This window comes from Panthera leo, chromosome E2 (assembly GCF_018350215.1).
Source record: "Panthera leo isolate Ple1 chromosome E2, P.leo_Ple1_pat1.1, whole genome shotgun sequence".
In the NCBI taxonomy this organism is placed as follows: Eukaryota; Metazoa; Chordata; class Mammalia; order Carnivora; family Felidae; genus Panthera; species Panthera leo.
Genome location: NC_056693.1, coordinates 42,767,502 through 42,781,581, shown reverse-complemented (window position 1 = coordinate 42,781,581; position 14,080 = coordinate 42,767,502). Strand labels below are relative to the sequence as shown.

At 55.8% G+C, this 14,080-nt stretch overlaps 1 protein-coding gene across 1 annotated transcript in view; it reads left to right on the top strand.

The window, feature by feature from the left end:
• The window catches only part of ATP6V0D1 (ATPase H+ transporting V0 subunit d1), a 38,992-nt gene that overhangs the window by 14,518 nt on the left and 10,394 nt on the right, over positions 1-14,080 (top strand). Inside the window, exon 2 of the mRNA XM_042917678.1 lies at positions 9,526-9,697. Within this exon, the coding sequence (XP_042773612.1) occupies positions 9,526-9,697 (172 nt within the window). The remainder of the gene's footprint in view (positions 1-9,525; positions 9,698-14,080) is intronic.

Sequence of the window (14,080 nt, the reverse complement as noted above, 5' to 3'; positions counted from 1 at the left end):
GTGGTCAGGTGAAAGAGGCCCTGCTTTTGAGGCCCCTCACCATTCTCCCAGGCCTTGCCATATGTCATCTAATGTAGACATTAAAGGGTTGGGAGTCAAGGAATGAGCTATAACACATGACCCAGCACACAGGGCCCTAAGGCTGCCATGTCATGGGTGGTAGCTCATCCATCTTCACCACCCCCTTACCCTTTTAAGTTCCAAGGCAGATACCACATGGCAAGGCCTGGGAGGAAGATGGGGTCCCCCTTTTCTATTGGCCCAGGCTCCATGCCTCACTGTCACCCCCATTCCTCCATTGGCTTCTGTCATTTGAACCTAGCCTCTGCTGTGAGGCTCCCTGAGCAGGTGCCCACCTATCCCAGGGCTGGCCCAAATCCACACACTGATCATGCTCAGTCTGGCATGTTACTGCTTACCCTGTACATGTCCTGCCAGGTCCTTGAGCAGGTTGGGTAAATGGGTGTGAGGGTGCTATCCAGGACCAGCCTGGATGCTTACTGCTCCTGCCACTTCCTGCCTGGCCTAAGCTTCTTGGCTCTGCTGGTCATGGGTATAAAATGGGTCAACTCTGCTTCTGGCCTGGGCTGTTTCCAGTTTCTGTGAGCTGCAGTAAATGCAACTTTGTGCTAAGAGCAGCATGGCTTATAGCCCCAAATGAGGTTTGATCCAGTGAGCCCATCCATAGGGCCTAAGTCTCAGCAAAACGACTATTTCCATAGCTTTGGCTCTAAGCACCGCGGAGCTGGCAGGATACTCCAGCCTGACCTGACTTAATCTCACTGTGAACAGTAGCCGCTGGGGGCCCTAAACCTGCCCTTCCCCCATCCGAGTGAGTCTCAGCTTTTCTTAGCATCCTTCCTCCAGAGGCCTATGCTTGTAGAACAGAAGCCCAGCATCAAAGGCTGACAGGATCACTCAGGCAGTACAGGCCAGTGGGCCCTGGGAACCAGACATGGGCATGGGCCGGCTTTTGAGCAAGCTCAGTGCCACAGCTGGCCCTCTCTGGGCTGCCTGGCCCCTGGCCATGCCGGACCACTTTACCTCTCTCACTCACACCCAAGCAAACTTAACATCTTTGGTAAAATGAAAAGAAGCTCTTCTTTGCAGGCCCAGATCCACTGCCACCTGCAGGTTCTACAACTGTGGTGACAAGCCTGGAGAAGAGCTTGCTCAAGGTCAAAGTGCAGGGCAGCCGCAGAGGTGTGGCCCCTGCCTCCCAGGGCGAGGCTGGGCCGCTTGGTTCTCAGGCTGGGCTGTGGCAGGGGAACACAGGCAAGCTGCCTTCCAAGCCCTGTGTCTCCTGGGACATGCCAGTCCCAATGGAGCCTTAGGGCCTGGGTGGGGATGTTCTGGTGAGGGGATATCCAGGCGGATCTCCGCTCAGAGGAGAGTTGCTTGGAACTTGCCCTGGGTGCAGCAATAACCAGTTTTGCCCCTCCCTTTGGCACATGGGGCTATCGCCTGCCTGGCACCCTCCTGACTGTCGGATAGGTGGACTTCCTCATGGGATGTGAGGGATGCTTTCATTCTCTCACCTCAAGGACAAGGTGTTCCTAAGAACTTAAGTGTAATTAAATGTGGCTCTACCACCACCTGCCACCTGTCTTAGAGCAGAGAGGAGGGTGGTAAACCTGGGTCGGACATCCTGCTGCCTCCTGGACATGGGGAGTGACACTCTCATTTGATCCCTGTATCTGATATGCTGGCAAGTAGTGCCACGGGTCCCTAGTGTCAGCTGGACCACCTCTGTGGATCAGTCCCATCCCCCTCCGTGAAAGCCTCACCTCTCTGAAAGGCCTCCAGCATGAAACAAAATGCTGGTCCAGGGACTGAGGAAGGAGAACTCACTGTCCTTTCCCTGCAGGGGCTCTGCTTCACGCCAGCTGAAACTCAGTAACTTGCATGTGGCCATGCCAGCAGCGGACTCCAGGTTCTTCCCGAGACTGCTGGCCCGCCAGCCTGGGGGCTTCCCACGGAGCAGGAGCTGCCCTTGGCTGCGCCACCTCCTGCCTGCTCACAAGGCCCTCAGGGCGGCAGCTCAGGGTGTGGTGGATGGTGCAGAGTTGGGTCCTAGCCTCTGTCCACATCCATGGGGCTGCCCAGAACTCTATGTGATCTTGCTGGTAGGTGAAGTGAGACCTGAGCTTGGGGACAGGAGTCCCAGATTTTGAGTCAGCTCTGTTGCTCCTTCAGCAGAACAGGACCTGTGTGTTTGCATGCCCATGCTGCACAAGACCCCCCACAACCTTTACAGTGGGGAGAACATGCCAGAGGGGAAGGATTGGGACAAACCAGGAAGAGGAAGGGCAGGGGCATTCTGTGGAGTATTGAATAGGACAGCCTGAGCAGTAGGCTGGAGACGAGAACACATACCACCTGACTGGGGCTGAGGGTCGTGGTTGGGAAGCTCTGGGTAGGATCCTCTCTGCCAGGAGAGATGGAGTATGGTATTCTGTGCTCAGTTCTAACACTGTCTCTGTTCGGTGTCTGTCACGGGTGCCCTGGAAGGCTGGCACTGCATAGCCTTTCACCAGGTGACCAGCCAAGAGCCTGGATCCAGTGGGATCCACAAGCTGCTCAGAACCAAGCTGCAAAACAGGATTTGAAGCCAGGTCACTGTAGCTCCAAAGCCCAGGTTCTCACTCCCCTACCCCACTCAGCTACCTAAGGAGCGATGTCTTAAAACCAGTGATCTGACAAAATTAGGCTGCAGAGGGGGCACAGGGGGCAGGGGCTGTGGCATACACCAGCTGCTGGATAATGGGTAGACCTGTACTGGTGAGCAAGAGACTATGGACATGTCAGTTGGTGGGGAGGTGGACAGTGACAGGCTTCTGGATGTCTGGATGGGGAATGGCAGGCAGCACCTGAGGGAGCAGAGGAAGAATAGACATTTGATAGGACGTGTTGGAACTCAGGGCTAATCAGCTGATGTTATGTGAAGTTTGCGGGGGGCCTGTGACAGACCCTGGCAGAAGTCTGGGGGCGAAAAGGATGCTTAGTTTATGCTGCAGGCCCCAGGTAAACTCAGGGTTAATGGTTTCCATGTTGGGAGTTCCAGCTGTGATGCTCTGACCCTGAAGAGCCAGCCAGCCAGTGCACACATCTGCTTTGGAGCTGATATGAAGAAGAGGTCTCACCCACCCCTAGAGCCTGGGGAGGAGACTCAGGCACAGCACATTTGCTGAGGCGGGGCTGTGGCTCCATTGGGCCACCAGCCTGGCCATCTGTCCACATCTGTCCATCTGTCTGAGTTTGCCTGCTTTGAGCCTTGGAAGTTGCAGCCTTAGGGAGCCTTTGGTGCAGAGCAAGCATTGGAGGTAGGACCCACGTTCAGTCTCTTCAAAGTAGACCCCTCACCTGGACAGAGGGGAGTGGTAGAACAACCTCTGAGGCTCCATCACCCTAGAAGGGAGTGGCAGGGTGGGCATGCTGGGCTCTAGGGAGCATATTTGCACATCTGGTTTTACTCAGCGGTCCTCAATTCCTGAAAACCCCTGAGCTCCCCAGGAGAGCATCGTTGAGTGACCTCTGGAAAAGCAGAAGTGAAGTCTGGGAACACACTGTCCTCTCACACTATGCCGTGGCCAGCTGGCCAGCAGGGCCCCTCCGTGGGCCATGAGGCCGTGGGTGAGTCTAGAGCAGGGGGCCGCCCCGCCTAGTGTACTGTGCCAGGAGCTGCCTCTGTGCCTGCTGGGCCCCTGGGGCAATGTGGGACCAACCCCTGGCATGGGCCAAGACCCTCCCTTCCTGCCTCCCTGGAGCCCTTGGGGAGGGACTCTAGAGGCTTGGGGGCTGGAGAGGCCATGTGCTGCCTGTCCCTGGGAGTCCTGGAGGGACTGAAAGATCACTTTCAGGGCTGGCAGGATCTGGGAAGGGTTTCAGGAAGTGGATGGGGAATAGGGCTGCCCAGCTGCCACCTCTCCAGGCCTGGCTGGGACTGGCTGCCAAGCCCACACTTTGGCCCACACAGAGAAGAGAGTGCTGCTGATCAGGCTAGCGGTCCCCATGCCTTCTTGCTAATCAGGGGTTGGGTGGTAATCAGAGGTGCCATCTGGGGCCAGGACTCTGCTGCTGAGAGGTTCTGGCCTTAAAGACGTAGACTGAGAGACAGGCAGGGGGTGGAAGGACAGGGAAACTATGGAGCCAGCTTGATTGTGGTGCTCCCCATGAGCCCTGAGGGAATAGCCATGCTGGATGGGTGTGGAGCTGCAGCCCAGGAGCCCTCAGATTGCTCAGCTGGACCCTGCTGGAGCCAGGGCAATGGTCTCGGACACAGGCAACCTCAAGGCTGACAGGGACACCCTGTGGAGGAGGGAGGGCAGAGGCCTCTCTAACTGGGCCTGAGGAATCAGCTCTGTTTCCTGTACTTCAGGGGCTTTTCCCTAGGGCATCCTGTAGACTTCCCTGAAACACTTGTTTGGGGCAGAGATCATAGACAGGTCACCCTACTCAAAGCATGGGACCAGTGGAGCAGAGAGTCAAGGGCTGAGGCTGAGGTGGTGCTAGGGTTGAGGGCATGGGACCTCACAGGCTGTGGGGAGGAGGCAGGGCTCTAGCTCTGAGGCCACAGAGGCCGCTGGGTAAAGGTGACAACATGTTGGGAGTTGGATGACTTCACTCTAGTGCTGGTGTGAGAATTGACTTGGGAGCAGGGAGTCAACATGTGGGGCAGGAGGCCAGCATAAGGGTATCATGGTGGTGAGGAGGCCTGGATGGTGCCGGAAGATAAGAGTTGTGGGGAGAGTCACGGTAAGATCGGGACAGGTGACCCTGGGAAGCAGAGGAGGTATGGGAAGGTCCTGGGTGGGGTGAGGCGTGCTGAGAAGCAAACCCAAGGCCCTCAGGGGAGGCTAGAGGCACTGGGAAACCAAGTTGGTGGGCTTCCTTTGAGGAGGGGTTTAGGTCAGACTGCAGAGAGAACTTCCTAATAGCGGCAGTATCTTCTTGGACATGAGAAATCAGCCTCTGAGGAAGTTTTTTGCTATGAGAGCTCCCAAGCTGGCCAGACATTCCTGGTGCCGGGCCACGGATGGGAGGATTTGGGGTAGACAGCTGGGCTTGTGGGTAGACTAGAGCGGTCCCCTGAGTGTGTGCTAACCAGAACACTGCTCATGCCTCAGCCCAGGCACGTCTGAAGCTCTCAGGGGCTGTCATTGAGGCTGTTAGGCTGCTCAGCTCAGGGCGCAGAGCAGAACTAGCTCCTGCCTTCCCAGAGCCCCTGGTGTCCTTGGCTGCCCTTGGGGCCTTAGCCAGGGCTGGGTGGCCTGGTCTCCCACGAAGCTCTCAACAAGTTCCAGGCTTCTCCTCCTGTGTTCAGATCCCACCCCCAGTCACACCCCCTTCTCTGCATCCCTCAGAGAGAGCAGGAAGCTGCTGGTGGTGGTGGGGTTCTAGCAGGCCTTGTCCCAGCTCTGAGGACTGTCTAAAGGGCTTGGGGCTGCCAGTAACTGGTTCTGGGCGCCAGGTTTCTTGAACAGGGTCAGAGCTGGTTCAGAAACCCTGTGTGGTCCAAGCAGAGAGATCGGCTAGCCTGCCTGCCTCCAAGTCGCCTTCTTGGCTGACAGGCTGTCCCCTCTCCCTGGGTCACAGGGAGACGCAGGGCTTGGCCAGGGAAAGTGGTCTGGAACGGCCCTTTGACATCATCCCTGGGGGCTTTTAAAAATGAGTTTCCTGGTAAGGAAGACTCCTTGGGCTTTGGGCAGGATTCTGGGTAGAGTCTCCCGGGTTTGCTCTGATCTCACAAACGCCAGCAGAAACCACCCACCCGTCTGTGTTCCAGCACTGCTGGGAGCCGTGGCTTCCCCAGATGCAGCGTCAGCAGAACGCAGCAGCCAAGGCACAGGGGTGTTTGCTTTAAGGCCTGTGCTAAGCCCCATGCATGCAAAGTGGGGTGGGGGTGTGCAAAGAAGAGCCCACCCCCAGCTTTGCTCCTCTCATTCGCATGCACGTGTTCCTGGCTTCTCTAAGAATAGCTGTTGCCACAAGTCATACCAAAGGTGCTTGTCCCTGAGTCATGACGTCAGGTGGACAGTGAGTGTCCAGGCTGTCTCCAGGTCATGTAAGGGACATATCCTGGCTTCTCTCACTCCTCTGCAACCTGCCCACTCTTCTAGGACTAGAGCCTGTCTAGGAAGCTGGGTCCATAACTGGGCCAAGGGCCGTGGGAGAATGTGGTCAAAGATGGTAGGGGAGGACAGGAGGCCAGAGTTGGAGATGACAGAAACCACCAGGCTTGATCCACATCCCAGCCCCTCTATACACCTGACTGGGACTCTAGACAAGTTTTGTGTTCCCCTTGGTTGCTCTTTTCTAAATCTGAAATGGGCATGGCTGAGAGGTCAGACACACAGGTTGCTCTTGGCAGGGGGCTGAGTACGCAGCAGGGACCCATTTGTTTCCAATTAGAATGGGTCTGGGCTTCTCCCCCCAGTGTTGGGGTGCTGACTCCCACTTGACCAGTGTATTGCATGGAGAGTCCATGGGAGCTGGAGAGGGGAGAGGGTACTTGGCAGTGGGGAAGTTGCTGAGCACACCTTCCCAGTGAAGAGAAGCCCTGTAGAGCAAGGCGAGGCTGGACCCACTTCTGGAGAGCTGAGGCCAGGGTGGTAGGGGACAGCGTTCAGGGAAGCCTCCAGCAGTGTGATGCAAAGATCTTTTGGAGGGTAGGAGGCAGGGGCCTGGGTGGGGGCCCACGGCGTGGACTCGATATCCCAGAGAATAGTGGGTCATTGACATGAGGGTCCCTAGCACGGGGACTGGGTTTTGCTCTGGTTTTTGGCCTGCACATCTGGCCTGGCCCCCAGGCCCAGCTGTGAGAGCTGCAGAGGAAGGAGTCTTATCGCCTGAGATGGGTTCTCTGCTGGCTGCAGTTGTTGAGTGGATAAACGAACAGGTTTGGTCTGGCAGCTGCTGTGTTAGACGGTCTGACCCAGAACACCACACTTCAGCCCCGGCTTCCAGCTGCTGTCCGCTCCGCAGCTTCCCCTAGTGGGGATTTGGGCACCTGCTGTGCCCTGGCCAGAACCCCTTGCCCACTTTGTTTTTCAAGTATCATCATGTTTGATAGATACAAGTGTATAAAATCAGGGCATGAATGTGACTTGATAAACTAAGTGGAATTAATTTCAATACTATAAGAAGAGGGATGGATTCATATTCTCACTCTCACACCCACGAAAACCACTTGGAGAACATTAACGATCTCTCAGAACTGATCAGTTGTGTGCAAATAAACCATGTTTCTGTTCAAAAGAATTGTGCATTTTCCCAGGGTCGAGGATATTAAAATCTAACACATAAAGCCCATTACTAGAGGTAGAATACAAGGTGAGGTACCATTACACAACCATCAGTTATGACTATCAGTTGTGGTTAAGAATTTTTCTCTGACAACCAAGGGGGTAATGAAATATTGCAACAACTTGAGTACTACTGAGCAGAACACCTTCTCTTACCCAGGCCTTATTCTAAGTATAGGTGGACTTTGGCCAGACCATGGTGAGGATGGAACCTAGGCCAGAGACTCGTGGCAGATGGCCTGGGTTGAGGACGTAGGGGTGTGAACACTTCCTTGTCAAAAAGGCAGCAAGTTCATGGGGGGTGAAGCAGGGGGCTGGTGGCTTCTCCCTGCCCCACCTCACCCTCGGCTCTGTCCCACTTTTAGGTGGCCGTGGAGAGAAGTGGGTGTGAGTGGGAGGACGGTGGCAAAAGCAGCAGGTGGTGAAGGCCTTCTACAGTCCTCAGGAGGTTAAAGTTCACTCTGTGAGGGCCTGAGAGCTACAGAGGACATGAGTGTTGCCTGCCACCTGGGTGCCACCCAGATCTGCAGGCAGAAGGCATCTAACCCAGGGGCGTGCCAACTCCTCCCTCCCTCTCACCTCTCCCTTTCACATATTCTTCCATCTCTCCTTTAGCACTCCTAACTCCAGGTTGGGAACATTCTCCTGCTGGGATTGCAGGAGTAGGGGCTTCGCTGGGGATTATGTGCCACACCGTCCCTTCCTTCTCAGCAGCCCAAGGTAGCAAGGCCCTCCAGGCCCACAGACACGTTGGAAGGCTTGATCAGGGAGGCTTGTGGAGAAGTTCACAAATGTGACCCTTTCTGTCCTTGCCTGGACAACGTCCCCAGGAGACATAAAGCATGCAGGCCCTTACAGCAGAAGCTGGCCTTGGTTGTTGGGCCTTCACACACACATGTGCACGCACACATGGGTACCTTCCCAGCCACTGTCCTTGGCACTGCCATCACTGCTACAGTGTCCCCCATTTCCAAATCCAGGAGTAAACCCCCCTGCTGTCTTCACCAACACTCTTCCCAGACTTCTGTCCATTCTCCAAATATTTAATGAGCATGAAAACGTACCAGAACATACTCTGTTCTAGGCTCTAGGGTCCTGCAGTGACCCCAAATCCCTGCCATCATGGAGCTTATGTGTCCTGTGACAGGTGGAGTAAGTGTTAACAAAGAAAGGAGGCACAAGTGAAGGAACAGGGTGATGGGCTGTGGGAGAGGTCTCTGAAGAGGGGATGTGTGAGGAGAGATCACCCCTTTCTAGGCAGAGGGACAGGGAAGGCCCTGAGATGAGGATGTATAGATGACTGATGTGCTCTGCCTTGTGTTTTAAGATCGCTCTGGCTGCTGGTTGGAGAATAACCCCGGGGGTGGGAGACAAGGGCAAAAGCCAGGCAGCTGTTAGGTTGTTGCCCTGAGCTCACTGGGTCTCACCTGTCCTGCCCACCCAGGCCCTTCTTCTCTGTCCTCTCCTCCCTTTTCCCTTGCCCCATCCCTAATTGCTCAGAAGAGCCCAGAGGATCAGCCTGTCTGCCTCCAGCCACTTGTACAGTGGCTGTCTCCTTTCCCAGCCTCATCTCCCCCTCATGTCACTCATTTGTCCTCCAGGCCACTTGTCACTCAGGCCATCCTGCTGGCTGTTACCTTTGTATGTTCCTGTCCCTGCCCTTTGATGTGGCCCAGCCTGGCATGCTCTCTCCTCCTCTCAGTCCCGTCTTGGTGTTCTCTCCACCTTACTTGCACTTGTGGCCTCTTCTTTATTTCATTTGCATCATTTATGCCTAGAGTGTGTGGGCTTGCCCTTCTAACCCTGCAGCTATGGAGTGTAGGGCCCGGGTCTTACTCTACTCTAGGTTAGAGCCATCCCAGAATCTGCCATGCAGAAGGGCCTCAAAGGTGGTGGTGAATGGCACCTTGGGTTGGGGTTTCCCAGGCCTTCTTGTCATTTGGAGGAACATTTTGTTCTACTTGTGCTTGGACTCTGGGGCCCAGTGTATTGGCTAATGGCCCAAGAGTCTGGGATATCTCTAGAGCCTTGGTCTGACTGCCCTGGAGTAGGCCCTGAGTCAACAGGGAGGTGAAGGTGGGGACAGCAGGTCAGGGTAGCACCAGGACACAACAGCAGAGAAGCTGGGGCTCAGAGTTGGGTGCGGATGGGGTTTTGGGGTCCTGGAGAGGTTCAGTGTGGCTAGCCCTCATACTCCCCACGCCCCTGCCTTGGGTTTCAGACCTGAAGCTGCACCTGCAGAGTACTGACTATGGCAACTTCCTGGCCAATGAGGCATCGCCGCTAACAGTGTCAGTTATTGATGACCGGCTCAAAGAGAAGATGGTGGTGGAGTTCCGCCACATGAGGAACCACGCCTATGAGCCACTCGCCAGCTTCCTGGACTTCATTACGTAAGTGTGCCCTATAGTGCCTTCCCCTCCCACTGGGCAGGATAGCTGCTCCTCCTGCATCTGGGCCAGCATGCGCTTAGGCCAGCTGCCCACAGAGTCTTCCTGGGCTGTGTAGCTGAGCTGGTTATTCAACAGCCCTGGGCCTCCAAGCCACCACCAGCCACTTCATTGCTGTGGATTCCACACTGTAATGTTGGATGAAGCCCCTTTCCCTGCACCCTTGGTATTACAGAGATTGGGGTGAGGAGACCAAGGATGATGGGAGCACTTTGCCTCACTCACCCTGCAGCATCCACACTGAATGCTCACTAGGTCCTGACTTCCCAGACTGGGGTCAGAGGTCAGGGGATGGCAGAGCTCTGAAGAGCCAAGTTCTTGGAATGGACCATTCAGGCCCTCTGGGCCTGTCTGGGCTGAGGCCATTCTCCATCTTCTCTGTCCATGGCCCTGGGTCTCAGGGAGAAGTGGGGAAGGCTGAACACCTGGCTGCCTTTCCCAATTCTGGACCAAGCCCACATGTTTATGACCATGGCTTCCCAGCTTCCCCGTTGTCTAACCCTTGGGTGTAGTCCTGCCTCCACTAAGCTCCTGGAGGACCTGAGCAGAAGAAAGGACCCTACAGGCTAGGGGAGGGCACCTGGATGAGGCAGCCTCTGCTTGCCAGGTGTGCCTGTGGAAACAGGGAGATAGGCCGTCTCTGCCTGGATAGTCCAGGAGCCATTAGCCAGGGCCTGGTTAACAAAGAGATGGCCCCAGAGGTGTGATCAGTGGCTAACTTAAATGAATGTGCTCTGCATTAGTGGTGTGTGAGTGTGTGTTGTGGGGAAGTGTTTCTGGGTACTGGGTACTTTTGGGTACTGTTGCGCCTTTATCATTCCCTGATTTCGGTGCTCCCACCCTCCTCCTTGGAAACTGGCACACCTGCCCCACTAGGGTGCTTCCTGCCTGTCCTGATTCCCACCCCCAGCAAGCAGCAGCCACTTACTTAAGATCCACTTGCTCAAGTGGAGACTGCAGCCAGAAGGGATCCATCCTTGGGTAGAGGCCACAGGCTGGGACCCCTGAAGGGCTCAGGGAACTTACCCAGGCTGGGAAGCAGTCTCTTTCCTGGCTACAGGCCTCCTTTCTGGGGGCCTCCCTGCTGTCCAGGCTGGGCCTGTAATTACACCTCCTTGGCTCTGGTCAAGGTATAGACTACATAGTCCTGCTGGGGCAGGAGGCCAGAGATGGGCCATGTCTTGTGCTGCTGAGATGGGGGTCACACCGAAGTATCCCATGTGTTAGCTCCTGGCCTGGGCCTGTGTATCCCTTGCCTCAAGGCCAGAGCCGGGGACATACCAGGAAGCAACAAATTTATTGCCAGAGCCCAGCCTTCACCTTATTTGCACAAGGCTCTCTCAGCTTCCTGGTGAATGTTCTGGCCTTGCCAGCCAGGCAGGCCAGAGGAGGCCTGACCCATGCCAGTGGTCAGAGGGCAGTTGTCATCCATCTCACTGTCCACTTGGCCACCTGCCTGTGCAGCTAGCTCCTGGCCTTTCTTGGTGCCCTTAGAAGCTTCGTCTCAGCCTGCCAGGCCATGAAACTGGAGAGGGCTCTGAGCGTGACTGAGGCTGCATAGCCGCCAGCTCTTTGCTGGAGGTTGGCTGCAAGCACCAAGCGTGCTTAAAGCAGCCAAGCACTATCCTGTGGCAGGCTGTCACTTCCCCGCCCCTTCCATTCATGGGTGATTGTGGCTTAGTCTTCCCAGCTCCTCACTCCTGCCCTCACTCAGGAAGAGCTCAGCAGCCACGTGTCAGCCTGTCTGAGCCTGTGGCTGCTCGTTCCATGACCTCGTCATCTTCAGTGACCTGCTCCTCTGCTCTCCACTTCAGCCACCCCCACTGATGGCTGCCCAAGGCCATGTCACTACTGGAACTGTTCCACCCCGAAATCGCTGAGTCAGGCACCCCCTCTCTACCCACAGCCTTCAGGCACTCCAGCCCACTCTCAGTCCCTTGAGGGACGTTGGTTCCGGACTCAGCAGGACGCTGGGCCTTGCTTCCTCTCCTGCTGCCCCTTCTGTCTTCGTTTTCCTCCCTCCCCAGCTGAGGTTCCCTGGTCCATCATTTGAGTACTTTCCTGCCAGCATCCGCAGCTCTCTTGGCCGCCTGTCCTATAGTCCCGCCCTGGCTGGCAGCCCCCCAGCCCTGGAGGAATCCCAGCAGCCTCCGGCCTGGAGGCACCCTCCCCCACCTCCACAGCCTGGAGCAAAGCTGGGGAAGCCGGCCTTGAGCGGTGATCCCTGCTGCCAGACGTGCACGCTCACCAGTGCAGCTGGCCTCGGCTTGTCTTTGCCCAGCCGGCCATTTGTTCTCCCTACCCAGCACCCTGCAGCCCCCCCACCAAGGTTGGGAAGACCACTTCACCATTTTAAATACTACCTCTCTCCCACCCCCAGCCTTGTCTCTGGGCAGATGGCCCACCTTCCTCCTCCACAGAGACAGTAGAAACCACTCACCTTCCAGCACCGCATCTGTGTCCCCAACCCTGATCCGATGGCAAAGGTTCCTTCTCTTGGGTCCTTCTGCCAGAGTCCTGAGCTCTCTTACCCGACTCCCTGGACCCTGAGTGGCCACTCACCTATTCTGTCTGTGCAGCCACTGTCCCTTTCAGATTCTTCCCATCAACAACTGAACAAGTGCAAATCTCTCACACTGTTTAAAACTGTCTCCTAGGGGGGCGCCTGGGTGGCTCAGTCGGTTAAGTGGCCGACTTCGATTCAGGTCATGATCTCGCGGTCCGTGAGTTCGAGCCCCGTGTCGGGCTCTGTGCTGACAGCTCAGAGCCTGGAGCCTGTTTCAGATTCTGTGTCTCCCTCTCTCTGACCCTCCCCCGTTCATGCTCTGTCTCTCTCGGTCTAAAAATAAATAAACGTTAAAAAAAAACAAAAACAACAAAACTGTCTCCTAGGGCCTGCGCTTTTACGTTCACTGTGTGTTCTCTCACCCCCGCCCCCCCACGCCTGCCCATCCTTTGAGCCTCCAGTCTGCTCCCAACTGTCCCATCACTCCACCGCAAAGGCCCTGACCAAGGTCACCACTGACCTTTGTGCGGCAGGGTCTGCAGGCCTAATCAGGAGCCACAGCCCTCCCACCCTCCAGCAGTCTCCTTCTTCTCTGCCATTTAACTCTTACCTCTCTGCCTGCTCCTCTTCCTCACCTCCACCTCCTCCACTTCCTCCTTTCTGGGTCATCCGCAGTGTTGCAGAAAGAGGGAATCTCTTCCGTCAGGGCCAGGGCCTGGAACTCATAGCTGGCTTCTCTGAGGAGGTGGCTGTGTGTTGAGGAGCTGTTTAAGGAAGAATTGGGGAAGGGGAGATTCTGGACTGAGGGAACCATACATGTCCTGAGCCTCAAACCCCAGGGATGTCCAGAGGAATGTAACTAGAGAGGAGAGCATGGTTCCCCCAGGTAGGGGAGGCGTCAGCTAATGGCTCCATCCTGCGTGTGAATACTTGAGGGAACAGTGCCATCACTGCTGGCCACAAACAAAGCTGGCCCAGCTGGGTTGGAGGTTGGGACTACCACAAAAGGTCAACTTAGCTCTGTTCCTCAGAGCCTCTTAGTTGCCCATAGAACTGCCCTTGGATTGCTGGAACAGGATTTCCCAGGAAGTGATGGGTTCCTTGTTACTAAAGGTGTGCAGACAGAAGCTGATGAAGGTCTTTTCTGCCCTCCCATGGTGAAAGACAGTGTCCAGTGGTTTTGTTGATCCCAGCGAGCCTTCAGCCAACACAACTAGTATCAGCTCTGGGCCAGGCCCTATGCCAGGAGGGAGGGGGATGCATGAATGCAATGGGATGAGTGTCAGGGGTGGTGTAGACAGCTCCTGGAGAGGCCTGTGGGCAGCTGCTACAAATGGATCCAGGGTCACAGGAGGCTTCCTGGCATTAAGAGGACTCAAGGATCAGGTGGGGTGAAAGAGACTGCTCAGGAGAGTGGGTGGCACTGCCTGGTGTGGAGGAAACAGGCCTTGAGTGAGTGAGAGTCTGTGAAGTAAGCTGTCATCAATCATGTAGTTTTTAGATAATTCAGTTCAATTTCACGGCAATAACATGTAATATGTCACTATACCAAGGATTTTTCCAGACGTAGCCATTAACGTGCTGTGTGACTTGGAATGGAGCCTCCATTAGGGTTTTTTGGCTTTGGAGGGGAGATCTTGATCTAGGCCATTCCATGATGGCTTCCCATAGGAAAGTAGGCTCTCAAAGGGAAGTTGGGAGAGGTGCGTGTGGGAGAGGTGAGTCTGGCCTCTGGGGATTTTCAGGTGGGCCCCAAAGGCCCTTGTCTTTAAAGGAATGAGCCTTCCTGGGTGCCATCCCCAGTGTGCAGCAGCCTGGTA